Consider the following 23,250-nt stretch of genomic DNA (forward strand, 5'->3'; position numbering starts at 1 on the left):
TACAGGAGCACGACAGGGCCATGGCCTGCGGAGAAAGAAGGTGGAAAGCACGAGCTATCCCCACGCATTTTGTGAACTACAGACTTGGAGTTCCAAAACTCTCTTTCTAGGAAACTGATCCTTAAAATTAATTCTCTTTACTAAACCAGATCATCGCAAACGTGCCATATCTCAAACTTCCGTCCCCATTCGTTTTGGCCACTGAGGCTCATGTGTCTTTCAGTGAAAACAAAACAAAACAAAACAAAAGAGCTACATATTTTTATTTGGCAAAAACAAATTACGTGGGTGCATGGGCAGGGGACAGATCTCACAGGTACACAGCTGTGTTTCCCCAGGGACTGAATACATACCATTGCCATGAATATATCCTTTACCCTGAAATGCGAATGAGCACCAAAAGGAATTTTTTTTGTGTTTGTTTTTGTTTTTTTTTTTAACAAAAATGGGGCCTAAAAATAAGTCCTTAGGCGGAATTTTTGAACAGTAGCCTGTTGATGATGGACCTTGTTTAAAGCACCACACAACAATGTGTGTTTACATCACCCTTTTTATTTCATAGTTAGAAATAATACAGTTCCACAGGGTAAATCATCAATAAATAACGGTGTTTAATCATTAAACGTAAAAATCCCAACTCTTTGGCATCTGACAGGATTCTATTTCTTGTCAAACTAATGACTGTATAGATAGAGTTAATCTTAGTGATCATTCGTCAATACAATATGTTACAAAGGTGCAATTTACCTTAAAATATACAACAGCTGAAAATTTCCAGCCCCCCAAGAAGTGTGATCAAGTTGGTAAGATACGGGTCAACACCCCCAAGGCTCTTTCACGTTGTCTGCCTCGGTGAAAGAATAGTAAATGTTGGTTAAGAGTTCCTAGGGTTTCCTAATACTTATTCTGCTCTAGACAGAGTTTGCCATTCATCCTGGCAGAAGGAAAATCGACTCTGCACCAGGAATGACCCACTCATTAATAAAAGGCGTTCTTACTTCAGAAAGCAAGGCTGCTAAGACCTAAGAAACTCACGGCCCCCAAACTAAAATTTAAAATAAGCAGGTCTACGCTGCCAGAAATGCCAATTCCGTAATAAATTGCACCTTCAAGAGTCAAAAAAGAAAAAAAAAAAAAGAAATAGAAATGTTTACAAAAGATTAAGTTACATACATGTCTCTCAAAATATACTCAAGAATAGTTTGAGCTGTATTTGTTACTAAAGCCAGGGCGTTATTTCTTTAGCAACAAATTAAACCAGTGCAATTGACATAAATTGTTAAGTAATCCAGGATTAACCCATTAAAACTGCAGAAGCACTTTAGGCTCCCACACTAATCCCAGAAACTGGAATTTCAACGAGCGCGTGAGCTGCACAGAACTGAAACGGAATGACCTGATGCCATGCTGAATGGTGTCACTTCATACTCCGTTGAAGCATTCGGTTAGCAGAAGTCATGAGTCCATCGATTAAAATTTCATTCACTTACAGAACATTCAGATGCAAACAGTATTATGCCTATCGTCCACAATTAAAAGAATCCTTTCCATTTTAAAGTCGCAGATGAAGTTTTAACTTAGAAAGTAAGCACGAAGGAAACTTTTTTTTTTTTGAACTTATGAAAACGTCATATTGGAAACTTTCTGGAAAAAGCTTCCCCCCACCCATTGTAAAATAAATACTTTGTATCCCAAATTTAATTGTATTAAGACACACTTTAATAATGCTATAAAGAAATATTTTACAGCCATAGAGATCAATAACTTTCCATGCGGAAATAAAAAAATTCATTGCTCAATAATACTATTGAGGCAAGTGAAGAAAGATTATTCTCTTGTCGATCTGAAATGTTAAGTTTTTCAGTGCAAAACCAGTTATAAAATATTTAAACTCAATATTTAAAAATAAAAAGTGGTCCAATTCAGCAATGTTCAAGTTCTAAATCTCATAAAACAAATCATTACATACGTTTTATAGTAAAATACAGAGATTAAAGAAGTACTTGAGTACCTTAGTACATTAGATATAAATTTCTAATGGATCATACCAAGTCAGCAACAACCAAGCAGATTAACATTCCCCACCGGAGGGTCAGAATCATTTGCGGATGGTATTGCGGCGCCGAGGCCTCTTCCTCCTAGCTACAGAGCTGTACAAGCCAACGGCCGGCAGTCTGCTCTCCTCGCCAGGTGCGTGCTCTAGGATGATGTGCCCCCCCAAGTCCCTGTGATTTCGCTCCCGCGTTCGCATTTTGGTGCGCACACTGTGTGCGCCCAGGGAACACATGGCTGCTACAGCCGTCTAGGATGCAAGAGTCCTGTACAGAGTCCCACGGCGGGCGTTCCCCAGCCGGGCGCAGGCCCACCTGGGCTGGCCGCCCCTCGCCGCGCCCGCTCAGGTGTTGCTCCTGGCAAACACGCGGTCCCCCCTGAGGGTCAGGTGCTGCAGCTGGTACTGTAGCACTTCCGTGTCGGCTGGCTCCTTGATGCTCATTTTATCCAGGTTGAGGTAGTCCAGAGATTTGGAGTGGGCCCTCTTACCTTTGAGAAGACAGAGGGGCAGGGGCCCGTGCAGGGCCTTGCAAGGTTCGTAGGCCAAGGCCTTGGTGCACTTGTCGCCCGAGCTGGGCATCCGCCGCCGCCGCCGCCCGTTCACCGCCGGGATCTCGTAGGGCTGGTAGGAGCGGCCCCGGGCCTTGTACAGGCGGGAGGAGCGCGCCAGGCCGGCGTCCAGCTGCTTGGGGCGCAGGGAGGGCACGGCCTCGCCCTTGGCCTCCTCGCCCGCCGCGCGCTTGTGGGCCAGCTTCAGGAGCTCTTCGCCGGTGGCGAAGCCCACCAGGTAGTTCGAGTCCATGTGCAGGATCTGGTAGCCCGCCACGGTCCGGCGCGCCGGCGAGCAGGGCGTGCTGGAGCAGCGCGGCCTCTCGGGCCCCGTCTTGCCCGGGGAGCAGGCCTCGGGCCCGGGCCCGGCGGCCGGGGCGCTGCGCGGCTCTCCGTTGACGTCCACCTCCATGTCAGGCACCGGGCCGCACACTCCTGAAAGGAAACAGACGCACACGGTCAGGGCCAGGGCACGCACAGGGAGCGGCCCGGCCCAGGGGACCTCCAGGGCACACCTGCCAGGCCAGGCCAGGCACCTGTGACGCCATCCGGCGCGGGCCTGGGCGGCCGGGGGGTGGCCGTGCCCCTGCGCCTGCCCTCCAGAACCCAAGGCCGGGCCATGGGGACACGGCCACCACACTTCTCCACGGGGCCCCACGCGGGACCCCGGGCCCAGCAGGTGCGGGCCTCAGCCCGAAGCCAGCCCGCCGCACGTTCCCAACTTGAACATGCACATGTCTGCATGCTTCCCATCACTGGATTCAAAGCAGGGGCTCAGCTCTTCCCACCTACAATTGCACTTTCAGTTGCGTGTGAGGGGCACGGAATGAAAGACGAAAACGGATGGATTTCTGCAAAGGTTCCCATAGGGGCCTAAAAACTTTTTTTTTGAAGGCAAGATGCCAGTCTTAAGGGAAGGCCCCCCAAAAGTTGGCAGTGTTCTTCCTCCAACATTCCCCACTGAATCATTGGAAGCAAACCATTTTGTAGTTTAAAAATAAACCCGAAACCCAGTAAATCAGGTCAGTTTTAATACTGAATACATATATAAAATATCAGAAAATATGCCGTTGATTTGCGAGTTATTTTATTTTGTGACACTCAAGACACTGCACTTTTGAACGGTTTCATAGATGCTAGAACGATTCTCAGTGGATGCTGATATTATTCATCACAATGATCCCATCACGCAGTCTGGAAAAACCTCACTGACGAGAAGTACCACTAACAATGGCCAGGTTTCTAGAAAGCGGCAGTAAGCCGAATTTTGGAAAACAAAATACTAAGGGAAACTGAGTGACAGCGTCATTTCAGAGAAACTTGATCTCTACTTGATCATCAGTTAGGAATAGAAAATACAATTTTAAATATCTCAGATTGCTAATCAAAATCATGTCAAAGAGTAACCAACTTTAAAACGAAAAATGTACTGGAAAAGACTATTATATTAAATAATTCTTATACATCCTTTTGTAAAACAAATAATCCTTTGCTGATTGAAGCATTTCTCAGTTTGGGTGTTCATTTAAAATCTAAGCAATTCTAAAGCTTGAAAAAAAGAGGGGGGGGGGTGGGGAAAGAGCTTTATTCCCTCACTTGCGTGCTATACTTCCCTTCATTAAGAAATAAACCAAGACTATGAAGAAGTCCCCGGGTAGCACCCTGTCCTCACTGCAATCCACATCAAGAATGCAACTGAAAACTAACACTACCAAGGAGCCCCGAGATAGAGCAAATGCCAAAGGGATCCGCAGAGCTTTACTTACTTCTTGCTCGGAATCTTCCTCTTTGTGGTTAATCAAAATACGGTAGCCCCTCCACCCTTCCAGGTTTAAAGTAACTGCCTTTATTCTATAATATTAATGTAAAAATAAATTCATATTTGATCGTGCGATTCCTTGCTCTGTTAAAAGGACTGGGATAGTAGGGGACCATGAGCTACCCTGATAAGCATGCGAACACCTGGAGATTTCTTCTCTCATCCACTTTCGAGGGCCCAAGCTTTGTCAAGCTTTATGCTGAATAAACAAATGTTTACACCAGTCTAGTACCTCCTTTCTCACTGATTCTAGACAGCCCAGAAGGAGCACAAGAGGATAGATCGAAGGCCCCCAAGCTACCTAACCCTGACAGGCAGCTACAGGCGGCAGGGGTAGAGGCTCTGACGGGCCATTCTGAAAGACAGGAGAGGAAGAGTCAGCGAGGCTAAGACAACCAGTGCTGTGGGGCAAACCGAGTGCACACACACACCCGGATGGGTATACCCCAAGTTAGAATCACCCACATGGTGACACCCAAGCAATCAGCCCACATTAGGTGACATAGTGGTCTAGGTGTCTTCCAAATCTGGGACTTCAGGACAGTGCACAGACCACCACCAGGCACCTTACTGTGTTCTCATCTGGCGCATTATAAACTCGCCCCAATCCAGGCAGTCACACTCCGCCCATGCGGATTCAGGTCATAACTCAACCAGAGGCGAGGCTGAATGTCATCCTCTGTGCACCCCCCCCCCCCCCCCCCCCCCCCCCCGCCGCCAAGGGATAAAAATCACCAAACAGGGTAAGCGTGTACAAAATCACAATAAAGCCGAGCAGGTGCGGGCTTCTGCAGGCAGGATCATTAAATGTTAGCTCCTACCCTAAACCAGTGCTGCTGCCTCAAGGCAGAAGATCAGGAATTCCCAGAATCTCTAGAGGAGGAGGAGAAAGGATGTCAGGATGCAAAGGTTTGAGAGCAAAAGGGAGGCAGAATGTATGAGCTAGAAAATGGGCACTCATAAAATAAGAAAATGGAAGACAGCAGGTGGAGTGACAGATAAAGGAATCTGATGATTCAAATTCCTTCAATTCAAAGAATTGCAATTTGATGGGAAATGAAACAGATGCCAGGACACTGCCAAGAGGTGAGCAAGCACCGCAGCTTCAGCTTCCAGCAGCCACGATGTCGTAAGAAGACTCACATGGGTTGGGCAAGACTACCCACCAGGACGTTCAGGCATCTACCTGACAGATAATGAATGATCTCACCCAGACTGTCAAACAGATAAAGACACGGAGGGAGTGCAAGAGCTCTGAAGTTTCAACCAAGGTGTAAGAAACCTACCATTATTTTGCTGAGGTAAACAACACATCCCCTGTGAGAAGACACCACCTAACCAGAAAAGTTAAAGAAATGAGCATTTCCAATACACTCTAGCAAATATTTGGCCTAGTAACTAAGGTCAACACTGCACCAGATTTCTGAATTACAAGCTCAACTGTACTGGACAGAAAAATGCTTGTTTGAAGTATTACATATACAGCTGCAACCCTACTGAACTTCTCATGAACAACCCTGAATTCTGGAACTGTCTGCACATTTCAAAAACATCAGTACTTCTGTTCCAAACAGTAAGACAGTCTCAAAACCAACAGCTGTGAGGTGGTTTCATTGGTTTCTTCAGTGTATTGTCAAATGGAGGAGAACATCCTGAGATCTTAATATTCACGTGGGAAAGTCACGGTGCAACCACCCAACTCGTGCAAACTGTTTAGCTTTTTAAAATTTTTTTTAAAGGATCCTTTTTACTTATAAACTGATTGCCCTTCTAAAGAGCACCCAGTGCGCATGACAAAGAAAGCTAGGTGGTGGCTGCCGTTCAGGAAAGAGAACGCTGACTGGCAACTATCTTGTTTTCAGCTAGGTGGAATGCTGACTAAGCAGCATGCCCTCCAGTCTTCGATGTGACCAAAAGCAAACTTCTTACGCTATTAAGTGCCTGAGAATTTCCCGACTGGATTTAAATCCTGGAGCAAGACCCTGGGAGCAGTTACAGCATCAACTTCCTCAGGTGATCTCTTAAATGAGCAGAAGTAGTACAGGAGCACATGTGAAGAAGTCTAGCTACTTCCTAATTCTGCAATTCTACGAAAGAAAAGAAAAAAAAAGAAAAGAAAAGAGAAAAGAAAAAAGAGGGAAGGGAAGGGAAAAAGGAAAGAAAAGAAGAAAAGAGAAGAAAAAAGAGAAGAGGAGAGGAGAGGAGAGGAGAGGAGAGGAGAGGAGAGGAGAGGAGAGGAGAGGAGAGGAGAGGAGAGGAGAGGAGAGGAGAGGAGAGGAGAGGAGAGGAGAGGAGAGGAGAGGAGAGAAGAGAAAGAGAAGAGAAGAGAAGAGAAGAGAAGAGAAGAGAAGAGAAGAGAAGAGAAGAGAAGAGAAAGAAGAGAAAAGAAAAGAGAAAAGGGACACTAAAGACGGAGATACAGTATTTCACACAGCAAAATTTCTTACTGAAAGCACTAGACCAGGGAGGGACACATGGGTGGCTCAGTTGGTTAAGCCAACTCTTGACTTTGGCTCCAGTCGTGACCTCAGGGGTCGCAGGATCGAGCCCTGTAACGGCCCCGCACTGGGTGTGGAGCCTGCTTACGATTCTCTCTCTCTCCCTCTGTCCCTCCCGCCCCACCTGCTCACTTGCTCATTTTTTTCTCTAAAAGAATAAATGAACAATAAATAAAAGCATGGATCAGGAAACATGGTTATCATGACTGCAACTGGAGATGGCCTGTGTTTAGCAGAATATTCTTCATATTTTACTGTGAAAAATCTGCTTATAGGTTCATTATTCTTAACAAACCATTCGTGACTAAGCGTTTTGTTTCCTACCTAAAATAAACCGTGCCTCACAAACGACTACTGCCAAGAAGAAAGATTACAAAGAACTCTTACAAATACCGCAAGTATGTGCAACAGGCGCCCACTCCCACTGCATCAATAAGAATAAACACGAACTGGGAAGTTAGGCACGATGCTAACTTCTGCAACTGCTGAATGCGAGAAATCAGAGAGCAACAAGATCCTTAGTGATCCCGTTAGTGATTTTCGTATGTAGCTCAAAGCAAAAATAAAAACCAGAAGCAGAAAAAGTGTTGCTAGTATAATAACAGAAGCAGCAAAAATTTCTGTCCATAGAAGAGTCTAGAACAAAAACTACATAGAGAATATAGAAAGGTCCACTTGTAGTTGACTAAAACTTTGAAAAACTGAGCTTCTTAAGCAAGTTCCAGGAACATGTATGATTTTTAAAAAATGGCACATCGAGGTCCTCAACATCAAATTCCTTCGCAATCTGATCCGTAACAAGGGTAATAACATATACTCACAAAGCAGGAAAGCTCTGACAGTGTCCCCAGGTGCCATCGGAGTTCTTTGAACTATTGGAGGATTCAAAACTAAACAAGACTAGATAAGGTAACACCTCAATATTTGCTAGAACACTGTGCATGGTGCATATTTTAAAAACATGGGGTACAGTGTGCAATTAGGAATTTTGGCTGCAACCAACGCCGCCAGGCCCAAACCACAGCACGCATGTAGGGGAATCTGCTCCACCACGGTGAGCACACTCCAGACTGTGACCTCCTGTGTGAAATCTGCTCAGCTTTGAACAATCCCCAAGAGGTCCAACTTCCCAAGCGTTTGGCACAAGGAACATTTAAAAAACGTTCGACTAGATGCCTCGACTCCTTAGACCAACCAGCTCTGAAAATAGCCAAGTTTCACAACCACCATTAACAAAGAACTCTTTTTGAGAAGTACTGCATTCTGGGAATTTTTTTTTTTTTTAAATCGGGCTTATAAAAAAAAGTCATCATCAGTAATCAAAAAACTTGTTCCATATGCTTGAACCGTTTCTTAGTCACACACAGCAATTCCACTTAAGAGAAAACATATAGAACTGTCTAAATATACAGAACAAAAATGTCACCATGTGAACAAAGTCCTTTTCAAGAAATGATCCATTTGGAATAAAGCCGGCTCTTGGCAAATGGAGTCTCCTAAGCTTGACTATTATTAGTCTAGTAATATCTAGAACCACCCAGTTTCAATGCCAGAATCATCTTGGATTTCACTTGTGCAAAGCTTCTGATAATGAATAAGAGGACCCTGAAGCCACGAAGGCAGGGGCTTGCCCAGAGCCTTGCAGGCATCCTGCTTCCATCAACGTCCTCACGCTGCGCTTGCTGCACATGGTTCCCCAACTGTATACACGCCAACATCATCCAAGGAGCTTCAGGAAATACTGAGGCCTGTGCTCTACCTCAGATCTGTAATTTAATTCATCTGGGGACACAGTCTAGACTCTAAGGTTTTCAAAAGGCTTCCAGAAGATTCTACCATGCGGACATGTTTGGGAACTTGTCAGACATTATGAGATAAAAGAATGTCACTCCTCTAAGTCCCTGCCTTTTGTTTTGTTTTATTTAAAATCAGTGATTACTGTCATATTAGTGGGCGCATTTTCGGCTGCTTCAAATTGCTAACAACCCATCCGTAAGCCTTCTAACTTACAGTGTCTAAGCCACTGGGGGCTTAAAAAGTATGTGGCAATCAAACTTGTTAAAACAGGATATAAAATAAAAATAAATCAGCACTGATTGAGAAGCAGGCCCCTCTGTCTGCACACACCTTGGTACAGTCACTTTAGCTTCTCAGAAGCCTGTTCCGAGGACAGCCCTTTGGAAAACTGGTTTTGCAATTACATACACAGTTAAATAAATGCATGTTACCTCACTTACCCTCCTGGTAGGTATTTACCTAGGAAAAATGAAAATGTACGTTCACACAAAGACCTGGACCTGAACGTGAATGTTTTTAAGGTTTTTTTTTTTTTTTTTTTTCATAATCACCAAAAACTGGAAAGAATCCAGATGTCCATCAACAGGGAAATGGGGACGCCTGGGTGGCTCAGCAGTTGAGCAGCTGCCTTTGGCTCAGGTCATGACCCCAGAGTCCTGGGATCCAGTCTCACATCGGGCTCCCTGCAAGGAGCCTGCTTCTCCCTCTACCTGTGTCTCTGCCTCTCTCTCTCTGTGTGTCTCTCATGAATAAATAAAACTTTTTTGAAAACCAAAAAAAACAAAGACCACAGAGAAATGGAAAAAGAAACTGCACTCCATCCATACAATGGAATATCACTCAGCAACAAAAAGGAGCAAAGTATGATCACAACAGTGAAAGCAGCACACAGGAAACACTACACAGGTGTGATTCGATTTACATGACATTCTGGAAAACTAATGGGACAGTAATCAATCAATGATTGACAAAGGGAAGAGGGGACACACTACAAAGGGGGGCAGGCAATTTTAGGGGGTGACTACAATATTCTATATATGGACTGTAAGGCACATTCCACAACTGGATACATCTGTCAAGACTCTTCAGACTCTATAAAAGGGTGAATTTTACTATATACAAATTATACTTCAATTAAGTCTGACTTTAAACATGAAACAAATAAAAAAATGAAACAAATAAAAAAGAAGCCTGTCACATACTTCGGTCAAACGCTTGACCATCCTAATTTGAAAATCCTTTAAATTATGTGGTCTGGGAATCAGAAGGAACTTTGATGGTTGTTCAGTCTACGTGTGAACACCTCCAATGACAGGTAACTCACTACCTCTTGAGTTGGTTAATTTCACCTTTTGCAGCTGTGCAAAAGATATATATAAAGATATAGATATAATTATATCCATAGTAGTTTATATACTTTTGTATATACGTGCGCATCTGAAGAAAAAGATACAGACGCACACACACATTCCTGCAACTTCCACCCACTGCTCCTGGTTTTGTGCTTTATTTAAATTACATGAGTTAATAACTCCACCACATTATTCCTTACTGAGTATCCTCTAAATGTATTTTGTACTTACGAGTTTTCAGACGTCTTGCTTTTTTTCCTCAAAACTGAAATTTTAGTAATGTTCTCATTTTCTCAATGTTTTAAAATGCACTGTCATAAGCCTGGTATGCTGTATCCACCTAATGAATACAAAAGTGTCTGGTTCTCCCCGTCATTCTTTTGGCTGACTGCTAATCTGGAGGTCACTTATTATGAAACTAGATGCTTTTCCAGACTTTTTTTTCCCCCAAGGACTTCCCCATTCCCACCCCACGGATTATGACCACCCTAATTCAAAGCAGGGACCGACAAAGATATTGCCTGAGTAGGAGTCCCCAAAGCATGAACTCACACTAATTTTTAAAATGCTAAAAAGGTACAAAGATACTTATTCAATTGTTTTCACCTTCAAACACAGGGAGTCACATGGATAACTGTGTCAGCACAGATACAGAGATGACACACCAGGAAAAAAAAAACAACTAAAAGACAACAGCACTGCATAATTTTAACAAGTTTAAATTCATGGTGTAATAAGAGGAAGGTCACACTGGCAGTGAACTGCTATATGACCAAGTGCAACTGATGCTCCCTTAAGTCACCCGTTTGCTACTCTTTACGGATCATAACACACAACAAGGGCTTTTTGCAGATTTTATTGCCAATCTCTAGGGATTAGTGTTTTACTAACATTTCCCCAAAATCAGAGCAATAACCTCTTACCTAGTCTATTTTGAAATAGTATTCCATAAAACCACCTTTATCTTACAGGAATAAGATATAAGCCCCCCCCCCCCCACCATCAGTAAGGCCAACCCTTTGAGATAATTATGTTAGCAATCTACAGCAATACTTTCAGCTCTCATCATTCAAACTTTCATAATTGTAGTAGATATTTTTACAGCAATATTCCAACATCTCACGTTCATCTGTTTACGCAGTCCTTAAAATGCATGATGATAATAGGTTCACATAACTGGTTAACAACAGAAAAAGCAAAATACAACTCACCAGTCTAAATCCCAGAAGATGTCACCGTACAATGTCCAATGAGTCCCAAGGGAACACAGGCATAATATTTTTTTCTGCTCTACTCCAGATACTAAACATAGAATATAAAAATAAGCCTTTAATTTAACAAGTAACGCAACTCAGAAAGCAATAACAATTCTAACTGCAACACAAGATGAAAGTAGCAGGAGGTGCCAACATCAGGTCCAGGTTATAGGGGATCCAATATTAATTCATTTAATTAAAGCAGTCTGACTCTGTTCAGCTAACGCAAACTTCATACATTTTCTCTGGTCTGTTCCTCTGCATTCTGCTGCTGACTTTCTACCTGGGGATGAGGTGCAGCTACTTGGACTAAACAGAGACGTGACATTTGTGGGCTGAAATGTAGGTGACACCACCCAGGTCCCCTCCAGGTACTAGAGAGGCTCACCGAATCCTATGAAAAAAAATAACACGAAGGCTGGGGGGGGCGGGGGGTCACAACAGGTCGTGGCCTGGCCTTGCTGACAACTGTGCCTCTTGACGTTGCATGAAGAGCAATACTTGGAAGGAGGATGAAACCTTTCTTCCTCCCACATACGGTTGCTCCGCGGATCAAGGGAGATGAGGCAGGTGGACGCACTCTGCGAGCTGCAAAGCCCTTTAGGGACCGGGGATGTCATTGTGATGCAATTAATTTTTGGGGTCTACTCGTGTCAGCCCTACAATAGCCACAAGGAATGTGCATCCTAAGAGTACTCGGAGGCAAATGACTGCAAAGGCCTTGGAGAACACTTGCTCGTCCTTTTTTTTTTAAAGAGAACACCACTTCGGTAGAGTCACCCCATCGCCTAAGGTTTTGAGCATCTCCTCTGGGCCTTCCCTTGCCTGGGAGGTGATGACAGGGGTACCCCAGGGGACTCCCCCGGGCCCCCCCCCCCTCGTCCCGGCGCCGGTCCCCCTGGGTCACCGCGTCAGCGTCTCCAGCTCAGGGAGCTGCTCCCGCAGGCCCGGGCGCCAGGAGACGCGGCTGGGGGGAGGGGGGGTCCCGCTGCCCGTGGGCCTGGGGGGTCCCGGGAGCCTCAGGGAGGGCCCGGGATGCAGCTCCTGCACCCCTGCCCCCCGCCTGTTCCCGCCCGCTGCGCTCCTCCCACCGGCATGTGTGCTTCCGGCGGCTCCTGACTCCACCCGCTGCAGGACCCCACCCGCTGCAGGACCCCACCCGCGGCGCCCCTGCCGACCAGCTGCCAGGAGCCTGCGGAGGCCCCCCCCCCCCCGCCCGGTGCAGCAGCCCCCCCATCCTGCAGCCACCACCCCCGTCCCGCAGCCCTGCAGCTCCGCACCTCCCCAGCCCCCCAATCCCGCAGTCCCGCAGCCCCCCACAGCCCCGCAGCCCTGCAACCCCGCAGCTCCCGTCCCGCAGCCCTGCAACCCCGCACCTCCCCAGCCCCCCAGCCCCCCGGGGGCCCAGCTCCGCAGCCCAGGTGCAGCCTCCCCGCCCGCCCAAGCCCCGGGGGCCGCTTGTTACGCAGCGACGTGGCCGGGAACTGTCCCCTCTGGTCCGCAGGCGCCACCGAGTCCCGAGTCCCGCGCGTGCGGGGAGGCGCTCTGCTGCGAAGCGGCCCGCGGCCCCGGGGGAGCACAGGGCCGAGGTCTCAGCCGGCGGCTCGGGCGGGGCGGGGCGGGGGGGGCCACATGCCCGCAGGTCACCACCCGTCGCCCCTCCGTCCCAGGCCCGCGGGGAGCCCGGGCCAGCCCAGGCCATGCGGGGACAAACATGGGAGCAAGCCGCGGGCCTTTCTCAGGGCCGCCTCCTCCGGGCAGCGACAGGGATTGCATTCAGACCTTCAGAAATTCCCATAGAAAACCCAGGGGCAGGAACACTGCAGAAATCCGGATCTGTCTTAATTCTAAGTAAAAAACAGTGTTGGAAAACACTGCAGAATCACACTGCCGCCATCACCCGATGTGTATTATGTCTTTGGGGACGTGCTCTTCTTTTCAAGCTTTTCATTGCACCGAAAAACTATTATTTTCCAACTTTTTTTTTTTTTTTTTCAAACAGCAAACGAAAAATCAACCTAAAACTTCATTCTGGATTTGAAAACAGAGGAGCCTTAAAGTAATTATCCAACACTTGCCCTGGAGCTGCTGTGGAAGTCTAGGAAATGCTCGGTAATTTCATAGTAAACAAAGTGTAGTAACTGATTATCCCTGTTATGGCAGTGCCAAGCCAGAAATAGAAGACAAACACAGAGTCCAGGGAGCCACCCAGGCGCACCGAGGTGCAGGAGCTCCACTGCCTTTCTCATTTTTTAGTCATTGCTCACTGCTTACTTCTGTGCATGGAACCACCTGCTATCTGTGCACAGGGGCGAAGAGAAGAGGAAAGATGATGAAAAAAAGGAAGAATTAAAAGCACAAGACCAGACACTAGTATAAGAACAAGGCTTCTTGGGGATCCCTGGGTGGCTCAGCAGTTGGGCGCCTGCCTTTGGCCCAGGGCCTGATCCTGGAGTCCCAGGATCAAGTCCCATGTTGGGCTCCCTGCATGGAGCCTGCTTCTCCCTCTGCCTGTGTCTTTGCTCCTCTCTCTCGCTGTGTGTGTGTGTGTGTCTCATGAAGAGATGAATAAAATCTTAAAAAAAAAAAAAAGAACAAGGCTTCTTAAAGAGATCACCTATAAAGGAATCTACTTTAAAAACAAAAACAAAACAAAAACAAAACAAAAACAAAACAGTAAAACCAAGAACAACAACAACAACAAAAACTACAGTAAAGGCTTTATCCCATCTCCTACTAGAAATCAATATAACGTAGTATGAAAGTTCCCAGAGACCGGGCTTTCTAATAAGAAGAAACCAATATTTTTGAACACCTGCTTTATGCCAAAAGCTGTAAGCAATTTATAGCTACTCCGCGTGGAAAATACTACCCCCCCTTTGAAAGTATTCGACCAAGTAACACACTATTTGAGAGTTAGAAGAAGAATCCGAACGCCTACCCGTCTGACTCCAAAGCCCACAGGCACTGGCATAACAGGGATGACGAGTGAATACACTTTGTTTACTACGAAAGTACCCACCATTTCCTAAATTTCCCCTTCGGCTCCAGAGCAAGAGTAGATCATCACGTTAAGGTTCCCCTGCGTTCAAAACTAGAATAAAGTTTCAGACGGCAATGACATTTTTAGAATGCTTTAAAAATCTATGAATCTCTCACACTTGCAGCTGATTCTGGCCAATGTTTTGATCATGAAGGCTTGGCAAGGCATCAGCGGATCTCCTCTCAAAGACGGTCGTCAGCAAGAAGGAAAGGAACTCATGGGAAAGGCTTACAGGATGGACTAAACGCTTTGCAGAGACACAGACTTTAGGAAGCAGAGCAGGAGCTAGAATATATGATGCTTCCAGCTACAAACAACTGAAATGAACAGAAAACCCTGTGACATTCTCCCGGAAGCAATGAAAATAGGAAAAGGTGAGCATGGCCAAGGTCTTCCCGCAGGCCTCTGGGTAGGCAAGCCTTGAGTGACTAAGCAAAAGACACCCAACAGAGGACTGCAAATGAAGCTTCTGCAAATAGAAGAGTTTGCAAACATTAACTAGGAAGCGTGTCAAATTTCTCAGGCAGGGTGACAGATATCAAAACAGGTAAATAAAGAAGAATGTCCTTCAAAAGTAGGGTGGCCATATGTCTCCGTTCACAGCCAGGAACGCGGCATAATTATTTACAGCACCCCCTTTATCTCTCAAAAGTGTCCCAGTTTGACGATTATACTGTTATCCTACTCAAAAGTATTATTTAACAATGAAAAGGCAATGAATTAAAAGACTAGGAAGAAAAGGAATGGAAAGAGACCCTTCTGCTTGCACAGTGGCGGCCCACACAGATCTGAGTAGTTCACTGGGTGGATCCATTTGGCCATTCAATTATTCATTTACTCACATTCAACAAGATTTCTTGAGTCTTACTATATCCCAGCATTATACAGGCACTGGGGCAAATACAAAAAGTGAAGCTGGAGACCAGTCAAGAAGGAGAGACAGACAGACAGACATGGCAATACATGGAATTCGAATACACAGAACAGTAAACCTGAATGGTACTGGGAACCCAGAGAAGGGAGTGTTTTTCCCTCAAACACACTCCACATGGAAGTGTTCACACCCACACAATATCCCTGCATACAAAAAAGCCATAAGTATCAGACTTCAGCACAGATCCACTGACAAAATAGCCATAAGAGAAACAATGAATGGACAGAGAACAAACTCATGGTTGACAGGAGGTGGGTGGGGGATGGGCTAAATGGGTGATGGCTATTGAGGAAGACACTGGTTATGATAAGCACTGGGTGTTCTATGTCAGTGAAGAATCACAAAATTCTACTCCTGAAACCATTATTACACTATATGTTAACTAACTAGAATTTAAATAAAAAATTGGAAGAAAAATTAAAAAAAAAAATTAGGGGCACCTGGATGGCTCAGTTAGGCATCTGTCTCTCGATTTCAACTCAGGTATTGACCTCAGGGTCGTGGGTTCACACCGTGTGTTGGACTCCACCATCGAGCCTACTTTAAAAAAATGTTTGTTTTTTTCCAGAGAAAAAAAATTAAAATCTATCACTTCCAAATCAGATGGCCGGCTATACATATGAAGGCTAGCAAATAGCCCTTGTGAATTCTGGTAAATAAGTCCCACGAGTCACTGAAGATTATATGATGGGAAAGAAGATAAATTTTAGGCAAAGAAAAATGGTAGGGTCTAAGTTCTGGGTTCTAACTCTAGATCCCCAAACACAAGGGGAAAAAATGGAAAGAGGCAGTATTTCTCAGGGTAGCTATTTTTTTAAAAATATTTTATTTATTTATTCATGAGAGACACGAGAAAGAGAGACAGAGACACAGACAGAGGGAGAAGCAGACTTCCTGCAGGGAGGCCACACAGAACTCGATCCCAGGACTCCAGGATCACACCCTGGGCTGAGCCACCCAGGCGTCCCTCAAGGTAGCTATTTGAGGAGAGATCAATAATTTTAAAAAGCACTTGGAAAAAAACCGGGATTTTTAAAAGTTGCATTCAGACTAATGAAAATATTTTGTGACCACTCATCTCAAAGATTACCCTAAAGACAAAGATAAGAGACCAAAACATCTCTCAAGTAAGAGAACACTGAGCAGCAACAAAGTGGTTTAACTGCCAAAGATACAACACACACAACAGCAACACAATGCTTAGCTGCACCTACCCTCCACCCTCCTCCGAGGGAGGACTTTAATCTCACTTTTCCATTTGTAACTCATAAAAACTAAATCATCAATGATTTTTAAGAAGAGTTTTGGGTAGGGTGTGACTTTTCCGGAACCATCCTTGATCTTACAAGCAAATCATTATTAGCCTCACCAAGGTGGTATAGACAACACACAATTGGTTCAGTAAGACCCCCCCCCCCCAAAAAAAAGTCTCTCTTGGTAGTATCAGTTCTCTTCATAGTAATCCCCTGAAAGTACAGCATTCTTTTTCCCTCTACATCTGCTAGTAGAAATTAAAGCTAGATCACCACTGTTGTCTCACCATTATGAAAAGTCACCCTTCTACTTTTAGAAAAAAACATTTGGTTTCACTACAAATATGACTACCAATAACTGGAACCGCAGGTCTACAGGCAGGCTTTACAAGAAACTTGCCTCCTAGGAAGCATAACCGAAATGGGACAGGTGCACACGGTGGAACTGGCTGACCTTCCACCGGGAAGCTTAAATCCAGAAGCTTATTTTGACAGGCTGGTGACGGAATCAGAGCTCTCTCTGGAGGAAAAAGAGCTCACTTCCTCCCCCCCGCCACCCCCACCCCAGGATAAAAAGCAGCAACAGCAAAGAAAATCTCAACCCTGTTTATACAGAGTTTTGTTACTCCCACCGCACTACGTACTTTTAAGGGTGTGCAAGAGCTCTCCCGAGGATACAAAATCATACAGAGAAAGCGAACAAATTCGTTGACCATCATGCAAGGTTAACAAAAACCCCAGACATCTTACGTCCTGGAATAGTCACTATTAACCAGTCGCGCTTGCAATGCACTAAAATGTGGACAGGAGCATATTCTATGCACCGATCTCATGCAATCAAGAGATCTCTGGGCCCGTTAACCCTTCTCGTTCATCCTGGTCATTTTATGAAATGCAGGATGCATACACAGCTACATGGCAGGAACACTGAAATCTGTGAAACAGGCGCTGAACATCATCGCGTTGGCCTAAGTCATGGTCCTGAATTAGCAGAGTACCCCAAGCTTCTGCAATGATGACCCAGAGTGTGTTTTGAGATCTCTAAGAAAATAAACTTGGGGGAAGAGATCATCTCCATCTCCCTTAGTAACTTCCTCTACGGGGTGAAAAAAAAATGCAACAGCTAACTACTCTAAATCGTTAAGGCGGCTCATCTGAGAAAAACCATGTCAGTCGAAGAGGCTGGCAACGTCAGAAATGCGGTGCCAGCAGGGCCCTCTCGAAAGGGCGGCGGGCGGGCGTGCAGTCCAAGGCTTCGGCCTCCAGGCTTTCTCCAAGGATCAAAGTTCCCAGCCCCGGTTCTCCGTGGGCACAGCCACAGCCACGGCCACAGCCACAGCCACACACACACACACACACACACGCGCGCGCGCGCGCACACTCGGCCTCGGGGTCCGCCACGCAGCCCTCGCCCTCCCGGGTGCGCGGCGCGGCGCGGCGAGGCAGGCCGACCCCGGGAGGCGGCCCGTCTGCAAGGGGACCAGGGCAGGGCCCCCGCGGCCTCGCCAGGTCGGCGGATTCCACCGCCCGAGAGTTTGGCCGCTTCACAATGGGGCCGCCCGCCTGGCCCCCGGCCCCAAGCCCGCCCGGCGCTCTCCCCCCGCCCCAAGCCCGCCCGCGACAGGTGGGGGGGACGCCCGGCGGCCAGTCCGCGCCCCCCCCCCGCCACCCCCCCCCGGCACCGGCCCGGCCGCCCCCCCGCGCGCCCCCGCAGTCCCCCCCCCGCCGCACGCTCCCCCGCCGCACACTCACCCGCCGCACACTCACCCGCTGCACACTCACGGCGCCGGCCCCACCCCTGGGCCGAGCAGCCGCGGCTCCCCGCACCCCGCACCCCGCTCCCCGCACCGGCCCCACCCAGCTCCCCACACCCCGGCGTCCCGCCCGCCCGGCGCCCCGGGACCAGCCCGCCGAGCCCCGGGCCCGAGGCCGCCCCCGCCCCCGCCCCCCGCGCGCCGCCGCCGACACGAGGCAGGGAGGAAGGGGCGGCGCCGCGACCCGCCGGGCACCCGCGCCCCGCAGCCCGCCCGCCGCCCGCCGCCCGCCGCCCGCCGCCTTCCCTGCGGCACAAAAGGCTGCAGGCGGCCCCGCCGGCCCCGCGCGACCTACCGGCGGCCCACGGCTCCGCCGCCGCGCCGGGCCCGGGCCTCGGACCGACCCCGGGCGGAGGGAGGCGCGCCGGGGCCGCGGCGCACGGATCCGGGCACAGGCCGCCGGGCGCGCCAGCCGCGGACCCGCTCCTCGCCCGCCGCGCTCGCCGCCAGCGGCCGCCCGGCCTCGCCCCGCCCCGCCCCTCCGCGCCCCCCGCGCCCCGCCCCCCGCGCTCCGCCCTCCCCTCCCCCTCCGCGCTCCGCCCTCCGCGCGCCTCCCCGCGCCCCGCCCCCCACGCTCCACCCCGCCCCCCACCGCCCTCCGCCTCCCTCCTCCCCCCACCGCCCGCCACGCTCCGCCCTCACCCCCCGCGCTTTCCTCCGCGCTCCGCCTTCCTCCCTCCGCTCCCCGCGCTCCGCCCTCCCCCTCCCCTCCCTCCGCGCTCCGCCCTCCTCCCTCCGCCTCCTCCCCCCTCCTCCTCCCTCCCCCTCCCCCCTCCTCCCTCCGCCCTCCCCCCTGGGCCGCACCCCGTCAGCCGTCAGCAGCGAGCCCGCCTCCGCGCGCCGCCGCCCAGACACCCCGACGCAGGGGGCGGCGAGGGAAGGGCGCTCGGAGGCCTCAAGGGGCGGCGGGCGGGGCGGGCGGGGTGGGGGCAGGGGTCCGACACCCCGAGGCCTGGCGGCTGCGCTGCTCCTGTGCTGCGAGGCTCGGCCTCAGGGCCTGGGCGCCAGCACCCTAGCCGGGCCGGAGCCCCAATCATTATAGGGTCCGTCTCGGAAATTGCGGGCCGAGGGGAATTCAAATTCAGAGTCCGATGGAATCCACCACTTGGGATCCTCACCCTCGACCTCTTCCATTCTCACGGGGAGGCTTTGCCTGGACCGAGCTTTTCTAGCCTCAGGTCCTCCGCGTCGCCTCTGCCCAACGAGTTAGCAAACTCCGGGGTAAGAATGTGAGTATTTGGCTCTCACCGTGTGGCCGGCCTTTGCTCAAGCTTTCCAGATTTGCCCCTCTTGACAATTCTGTGATGTACTTACCAAATGCGATCCACCCTTTAAGGATTTGGGAAGTGTCATTCCCTTGAGGTCACACCCCTAGTTAGTGCCTGAGCTGAGTCTGAACCACAGAATTGCTTATAAATGTTGTTTAATTCACGTTCCAGTCTCAATCCAAGAGAGTTTGTTGTTACTGTTTGTTTCTTCCTTTTTTTTTTTTTAAACCTAAATACCTTATCTGAACATAAAAGGCATAAACTTGATGTAAATTAATACAAATGTAAGTAAACCTTGGGTCAAAACAGTCCCCAAATCTGCATACGCCTCTGGTAACATAAAGGCAAGTAAATCAGCACACCCCTGTTTCAACAGAGTGATGCCCGTGGGCTTCTACGCGGGAAGACGATTTACACCACCTTGCTGTGCCCTAAGGTAAGTCTGGGAAGGTAGAGGGAGAAGGAAACTTTGAAGAATATTCTCTAAGGAACAATTTGAGAAAACAGAAATTACTTCATTTCCAACACTTGGTATGTATGTAACTTCGCAAATATAGGGCCTGGCCAGATAGACTATGTGTTGGCTCCCTGCCTGGAGCCTGCTTCTCCCTCTGCCTGTGTCTCTGCCTCTCTCATGAATAAATAAATAAAATCTTTTTAAAAATAAAAAAATAAAAGAATAAATAAATGAATGGATTTTTCTTTTTTTTTTTTCTTTTTTTGCATCAGTTATCTCAGATTAGAATCTGTCTGACACAGTAGGGAATTGTTCTGATGATCATTCTCATAAAACCACTTCCAAAATATTGTATATTAGGAAATGTCCTTTTGTACTGTCCTGTCTGAAATCTTAGAACCTTTTCGGGACAATGACTTGTACTTGCCCTTTGCTCTAGAAGTTTGGCAATGTTCTTTGGCCAAAAGCAATAAAGTGCTGGATTGCCCTTAACTTGATGAGGCTCACGGCTAGCCCTCTTGCAAGGGCTTGTCTCCAGATTGCCTTGCTCTCTGGGTGGTGCGTCCATCCCACCTTTGGCTTCTCACCCATCAAAGTTTCGGTGGGTTTCCGAGTAGGGCAGAGAACACCTACCTAATAAACCAGTTCATGAGGCAGTTAATGACCCATAATAACAGTCTGTGTGGCCCCTCCGCGACACGTCTCTGCCACCTAAAGACTGGGACGGGGTACTGCTTGGTTCAGATCGACGATGGCTCAGTAGGCCTGTGGCTGAGGGGAGGTGGGGAACGCAGAAGCTCTTCGCAGAGCTTCTTCGGGTTCTGTGAAGATCTAGTCAATCTACCAAGAAAAACGCCATGCCTACAAACAATAGACACAAATGTAGCAAAGACCTTGTGATCTGAAAGGCCTGCATCTGAGGAGTCCCACGCTCGGTGTCAAAAGGTCCCTGGTGTGACTTCCATCTTTGCCTCAAGCCATCCTTTCCAGAAAAGTCACTTGAAAGTGATGGTTGTCTGGGAAGGCTTATATTACATATGGACGTAACAGTGTCACTTAGCACACAGCCTGAGCGAATAAGATGGGTAGGTTTGATAATAACACAAGGCGAGGGATCTCTGAGTGGCTCAGCGGTTTGGAGCCTGCCTTCAGCCCAGGGAGCGATCCTGGGGACCCGGGATCGAGTCCCACATCAGGCTCCCTGCATGGGGCCTGCTTCTCCCTCTGCCTATGTCTCTGCCTCTCTCTCTCTCTGTGTGTCTTTCATGAATAAATAAATAAAATCTTTAAAACAAACAAAAATAACACAAGGCGAATATAAACTACAAAGCCAAGCGTGTAAGAAATGCATCACAGCCTTTCCTCTAAACCCATTTGTTTCCAGCAGGGGCTAACGGGGCAAATGGAGACCACTTCAAGTATTTCCTATCAGACAACGAAACTCAAGGAAATGACCTCAGACGGCACAAGAACTCAGGAGCTGGGCAGCGGTGGGTGAGGTTGTGCAGAAATGAGCAAGCATGGCCCCTTGCTGGAAACGGAAAGGGAGGAGACAGAGGGACTGGGGCCCAGGGGCCCGGCAGGATGGCCAACCTGGGAGCTGTGGCCACAGAGGAGAAACAGCTACTGCCACAGAAGACATTTATGGCAAGTGAAGGGGGGATCTGTGCTACACCTTTTCTTCTCCCCCACCCTCTCATCTCCTGCCAGCCAAAAGTAGGCGCCAGCCACCATGAGAACCAGGGAAACACCCTTCAGGGCAAAGGCACGGAATGTGCATCTGAGGGCAAACAGGCCCTGAGTCAGCACATCTTTGTATTTCACTTTCAAGGCTTCAGTCCTTAAACGTTTTTTCCCCACTCCCATATAGGGTCAAAGATTCAAGAGTTCCATGCCAGGCCATGGGTAGGTGGGGATGATAGTGAGTAGGAGGAAGTCCTTTGGTTTATATGCCTCCATCCACAGAGGTTTTTAGTGTCTCTTCCCAGAGCTACCACCTACAGCCACACGCTACAGTGTACAACTTGTCCATAGATGGGATGGCCCTGTCCAGCACCACAGTTGGAGCCAGAAAGAATATTTCTAAGGTCTCGGACTATCCTGTTAAGCCTCACACATTATAAGTCATTTGTATTTAGGGTTCTTTATCAAATATATGATCCATAAATGAAAAAAGAGATGCATCTCGTGCACATTGCTGAAAACAAAGTACTAGTGGCTCCATTAATATTAGAAAACGTAGACTTCAGATCAAAGAAAACCGACAGACAGAAAGGGATATTATAAAGTGATTAAAATGATCAACATACCCAAAAGACTAATGTCTAATGCACCAAATAGGAGAGCTGCAAATTATGTAAAACAGAAGCTGGTGGATCTGAACCAAGCATTAGGCAAACATACAATTATAGGTGGAGACTTCAGCCCCCCTCTGTTAAGAACTGATAGAGCAACTAGACAATAAGTCAGCAAGGATCAAAAGCATCATCAATCAGTAGGATGTAGTTGACATCTCTCTTTGGGTGGGTGGAACACTCCACCCAAAAACAGAAGGCACAATCTTTTCAAATGCCCATGGACTACCAAGAAGGACAATACCCTGGTTCATAAGTCAAATCTGAACACATTTAAAATAAATGCGGGGGATCCCTGGGTGGCTCAGCAGTGTAGGGCCTGCCTTGGGCCCAGGGTGTGATCCTGGAGTCCCGGGATTGAGTCCCGCATCAGATTCCCTGCATGGAGCCTGCTTCTCCCTCTGCCTGTGTCTCTGCCGCCCCCCCTCTCTCATGAATAAAAAAATAAATAAAATCTTTAAAAAAATAAAATAAATGCAATCATACTACATCTACTCCAACTACAATAAAATCAAACTAGAAATCAGTAACAGAAAGAAAACCAGGAAATGTCCAAGCACTTGGAACAAAACACCAAACTCCTGCACAGCCTGTGAATCACAGAGGAAGTCTTGAGAGAAATTTTTAAAATATATTTACTTAACTGAATGAAAGTGAAAATGAATTTCAGAACATGTGAGACAGGTAGAGCAATATGGAAAAGGAAATTTGTGGCACTGAAATGTGTACATTAGATCAGAGGACAATCTCCAATCTTAAGAATCAGGAAAAAAAAAAAGAAAAAGAAAAAGAAACCCAAAGTAA

General features: G+C 47.9%; 2 protein-coding genes across 7 annotated transcripts; one reads left to right on the top strand and one right to left on the bottom strand.

The window, feature by feature from the left end:
* Positions 1-246: 246 nt before the first annotated feature.
* On the bottom strand, positions 247-19,525 carry MACIR (macrophage immunometabolism regulator). 6 transcript variants are annotated; one of them, XM_038532190.1, is made up of 3 exons: positions 19,486-19,525; positions 11,279-11,369; positions 247-3,036 (listed from the first exon to the last, which is right to left on the bottom strand). In XM_038532190.1, exon 3 carries the CDS (start codon positions 3,011-3,013, stop codon positions 2,396-2,398), a length of 618 nt encoding a protein of 205 aa, XP_038388118.1. In that variant the 5' UTR covers positions 3,014-3,036; positions 11,279-11,369; positions 19,486-19,525; the 3' UTR covers positions 247-2,395. The 6 variants fall into 6 exon arrangements, with proteins under 6 accessions (XP_038388118.1, XP_038388115.1, XP_038388117.1 ...); XM_038532187.1 differs by lacking the exon at positions 19,486-19,525 and adding an exon at positions 18,663-18,736; XM_038532189.1 differs by lacking the exon at positions 19,486-19,525 and adding an exon at positions 18,321-18,372.
* On the top strand, positions 16,975-21,739 carry LOC119876118. Its single transcript, XM_038532129.1, has 4 exons — positions 16,975-17,048; positions 19,180-19,588; positions 20,012-20,071; positions 21,480-21,739. The coding sequence occupies exons 1-4, from the start codon at positions 16,975-16,977 to the stop codon at positions 21,588-21,590; spliced, it is 654 nt and encodes a 217-aa protein (XP_038388057.1). The 3' UTR covers positions 21,591-21,739.
* Positions 21,740-23,250: the final 1,511 nt, after the last annotated feature.

The sequence above is a fragment of the Canis lupus genome, chromosome 3, assembly GCF_011100685.1.
Source record: "Canis lupus familiaris isolate Mischka breed German Shepherd chromosome 3, alternate assembly UU_Cfam_GSD_1.0, whole genome shotgun sequence".
Taxonomy (NCBI): domain Eukaryota; kingdom Metazoa; phylum Chordata; class Mammalia; order Carnivora; family Canidae; genus Canis; species Canis lupus.